The sequence below is a fragment of the Fulmarus glacialis genome, unplaced genomic scaffold (genome assembly GCF_000690835.1).
Source record: "Fulmarus glacialis isolate BGI_N327 unplaced genomic scaffold, ASM69083v1 scaffold46996, whole genome shotgun sequence".
Classification (NCBI taxonomy): domain Eukaryota; kingdom Metazoa; phylum Chordata; class Aves; order Procellariiformes; family Procellariidae; genus Fulmarus; species Fulmarus glacialis.
This window is the reverse complement of record NW_009218372.1, coordinates 3,602-7,632: the sequence shown is the minus strand read 5'-3', so window position 1 is coordinate 7,632 and position 4,031 is coordinate 3,602. Positions and strand designations below refer to the sequence as shown.

The 4,031-nt window shown below is 37.0% G+C and overlaps 1 protein-coding gene across 1 annotated transcript in view; it reads right to left on the bottom strand.

Annotated features, from left to right (window-relative positions):
* Positions 1-201: 201 nt before the first annotated feature.
* Positions 202-4,031, bottom strand: part of ECHDC2 (enoyl CoA hydratase domain containing 2) — a 5,787-nt gene continuing 1,957 nt past the window's right edge. Inside the window, exons 4-9 of the mRNA XM_009580020.1 lie at positions 3,287-3,379; positions 2,602-2,658; positions 2,024-2,211; positions 1,528-1,578; positions 1,161-1,208; positions 202-465 (exon numbers count right to left, since the gene is read on the bottom strand). Of these exons, the coding sequence (XP_009578315.1) occupies positions 388-465; positions 1,161-1,208; positions 1,528-1,578; positions 2,024-2,211; positions 2,602-2,658; positions 3,287-3,379 (515 nt within the window). The 3' untranslated portion in view covers positions 202-387. The remainder of the gene's footprint in view (positions 466-1,160; positions 1,209-1,527; positions 1,579-2,023; positions 2,212-2,601; positions 2,659-3,286; positions 3,380-4,031) is intronic.

The window sequence follows — 4,031 nt, the reverse complement described above, 5'->3', positions numbered from 1 at the left end:
AATGGGAAGGTCTTCTTTCTTTGTAAGTTGACTTTCTCCTCTGATTTTTTTTTTCCTATCAATATTTAGATGCAGCATGTTTTCTGCCTTTTTTTTTTTAAATTTCCTTACAGTGAGCCAAAGCTTCTCCATACTCCTAACTTGACATCTGTTTGATAGCCATAATCACTGACTTAAGATGCACGGTCTTTAAAAAGATCAGCTGTACAAAGTTAAATCTTTATTTGTGAATTCTTAGAGCAAAATGATCTAGTGAAGTATTCAGAAATGCAGTCCAAGGCAAGGAGCTAAGTACACAAAATGCAGTCATAAAAATAATCCCAAGAAATCAGTGGGTCCTCTTCAGTCCTCCTTTACCTTGAAGAATCAAGGGGAAGCTAGGAAGCATTATTTGCCGATAAACTGAGGTGGTCGTTTCTCCCTGAAAGCAGCCATCCCTTCCTGACGGTCTCTTGTTGGAATATTCTACATTTTAAAACAAACAAACAAAAAAGTAGTATGTTTTTCATTAACAAGTCTGATGTGTTTTTATGTACTGACTAACTTGGCAGTAGTGGTCTAAGACTAAGATTGCTCTTCTTTCAATGATACATTAAGTCCCACCTTCCACATTTTGCAATTAGGAAAATAAAGAGACTGGGTTGTAGTGTAAATAATAAGCAAAGCATCTAAGACAAAGACCATAGGCCAGAGAACTATATAGGAAAACAATTTTCCATAAATTTAATACTTTACCATCTTAAAATACAGAGAGGCACAGCAGTTACATTGTTCCGTTAGCTGAGAAAGGTGCATGCTCTCAAAACTTGTCAGAAACAGGAGGAATCTCTTTTTTAATTTGTTAAAACTAAAACCATTCATAAACCTCATCCTGTAATTAACATATTGTTGAAACAAAGAATATACAATTACTTTAGACAGAAGGGTATTTAAGGAAGGACTTTGGTCTCAGGCAGCCTAAGAGAGGTAGCTATGCATGACAAAACAAATAATATTCTGAAATAGATATCTGGAACTGTACTCAAGTATGTTCTCAAAGCTTTAGATTTAGCTGTTAGTGTTCGCTTATAGAAAGGAAAATACAAGAGGATGCTGTGAATACCTGGCTTTAGAAAACGTACAGTTGTTCCTTTCAGGAATGTATTCTGAAGGTAACCTACCTGGGCATAACACATCCCCTCGATGGCCATCCCTGATGCAATGTCAACCTGGGGATGAGAGGGAAGGAGTGAGATTTGTCTGAAGTATAGCTCTCAAAACTACTTCATATCCCTCAAATCAATAAACATTCACTTGTAGTGAGTGACCTTCACTCCTGTATTGGAACTACTTTTTTTTCTGTAGAAAAAAAATCCTGCCGTATTAATTTTGTCTTTAAAGAAAATCTTTAAAACCCCTGAAATGGTTTTAAATGCCTTGTCTGAACAAGGATTATAACTCAACCATTCTAAATGTTTTTACTGTAGTAATTTGTAAGAGCTGCCCATCTGCTTCATTTACCTCACTATTTTTTTTTAAAAAAATTACCTCCATTCCTCTGTTTATTGCCAGTTTTCCCATTTTCACAGCAAATGGAGCCTGTATTAAAAAAAAAACAAAACAAACCACAACAAACACTTAGAAGTAATTAAAGCACATCAGTTCATAATAGTGTACTTGTTAGATCATTATCCTACCTCCAAATGACCTTTTAGTCTATAAAAATTTGCAGTAAGTTAGTATTTTTAAAAAACAATTTGGCATTATCTACAGTTAATAGATGCACTCGGTGCAAGGTTTCAGTGTGTCCTGTAGGTCTGCATAACTGCAGCTGGGAGGTAAAACTGCCCTATGGGTTAAGCAGCTGGATGTTAACACTTGTTCCTACAGAAATTGCATTACAAAAAAGGACAGAGCTAAGAGACTTAAACATCAGGAACCAAGACTTTAATATTTCATAGAAAGGAATTTCCGTTGTTTGTTTTCTCTCTTAAGGGAAGCAGAAATGCCTTCTTTACATTGACCACGTGAATAATACACTTACCTGAGGAAGGATTTCTTTAGCCAAAGTTAACGCTCTCTGGTAAGCTGCATCTCCCTCATTGTTTTGTGGCACTGTGTGATTTACTAATCCCATTGAGAAGGCTTGTTGTCCATCAATCTGTCTACCAGTGAAAATGAGTTCCTTTGCAAGACCTATTCCAACACATCTAGGCAGGCGCTGGGTTCCACCTTATGACAACAGCAAAAACACCATTCTGAAAAGTGCCCGAAAAACCAAGAATATTTTGTCTCCCTATATAACAAGGAGGTTTTAAAAAGAAAGGAGTCATTTGTTTCTTTTAATAACTACTAGCTGAATATGTCAACATTTTGCAAGGCGTCTGAAGGCTTCAGCATCCTTTTGAGTATTTTGATAAACAGGAAAAGGTGTAAAGGGACTTTCCTAAATTCATAGCAAGTCCGAGACAGGGCTTGGAACAGAACTCTTGATTCATAGATCTCTTGGGTCACTCTAAGATGCTACTTCTAATTTACATTCAAAACACTTCAGGTGCTCTAATGGCAAAATATTACTATACAGCTGAGAAAGTAAGAGACTGAATATTTAATGAAGGTTACCTGCTCCTGGAAGAAGCCCTCTTGTGGTCTCAATAAGGCCCATTTTAGCTGATGAAGCTATTATAAAAAACAAATATGGGGTTTAGTTACTTTTTGATCTGTATAACTACAGATTTTCCATACTGAACTGATTAATAAAACTACAAACTGTCAATACTGAACTGGAACGCCATTTCTCCAAGTAGCTAGAAAGTCTGAGTACTACAGTGCTTAATAAATGTCCATCTCAAGTCAGATGAGGGATGTGTAGTACGGCTGCTTACCTCTAATGTAGCAATTTTATCTAGAAAAATTAACCTTGGGTCCATACTAGATGAAATGTAATGGATGGAAGAATGGAAGCAGAAGAAGGAAGTCTTCCAGTCTAAACTGATTTAAGTAGGGAAGGTTAGTTCTAGCCAGATTGCTGATCCAATATTACATGATAATAACTATTTAATTCTATCAATAAATAGTTTTCTGAAGGAACCCCAATCTTGTCTAAAAATAGGCTTTACTTTTTAAGGAAGGAAACTGCTTTCCCAATAGTAACTAAATGTCACAATTTCTGGACAAAGGCCTACTCATTTCCTGACCTGTGTAAGTTCCCCTCTTAGCCTACTGGATTCCATTAACAGTCAGCTATCATGCATGTAAATATAGTCACCAATTACAAGAAGAATCCTATATTAAGCAACACACAAACCTGCTACTCGAAGGTCACAAGCCAACGCCAGTTCTAGTCCACCACCCAATGCGTGGCCATCTATAGCAGCAATTGTGGGTACAGGCAGGGCAGCTAGAGAAGACAATACAGATTATACAGTTTTGTTCCAGAAGTTCTGTTCTGCTCACTTCTGGAATTTAAATGCTTAAATTCTAAAGCTTTTAGTAGTTCTCCAATTCAGAATTGTTCAAGAATTCATTTTCTTCTGCCACAAGCTTTCTGACTGTCTCTAAACAGTAGAGATTGTCTTTCTGCACTTCTCCCTTCTTTGTAAGAAGAATGCAAACATTCTTCTGGCATGCAAATACAAAGTACTGCAACACAAAACAGGATGAATTGTCTCCTTGCAAATTTATGATGTGAATATCCAGCTGTTGCAGTTAAACAGTCAAAACAAAGACACCATCCCTAGTCACTATTACAAGGATTAGCTTTTCTGGTGCTTTTGTTAGCCAAGGCTCCTAAATTTGGCAAACACTGTTGCCACCCCATAGTTGAGGAACCTGAAGTACCTGGGGATTAGCTGCTTGATCAGATACCTTTTTAAATACTCAGGGAGCTGGAAGCAGACTTCAGACATGTGCTAGTTCTGTGCTGTAACTACCGCACCCCCCAACTGCTTCTGTCGTTTGTGAGAAAGGGTTATTCTCTCTACATTGTTGTTTGTTTTTTAATTACTGCAATTCTGATTGGTATTTTAGTCAGATTTCACTTTGGTATTCCT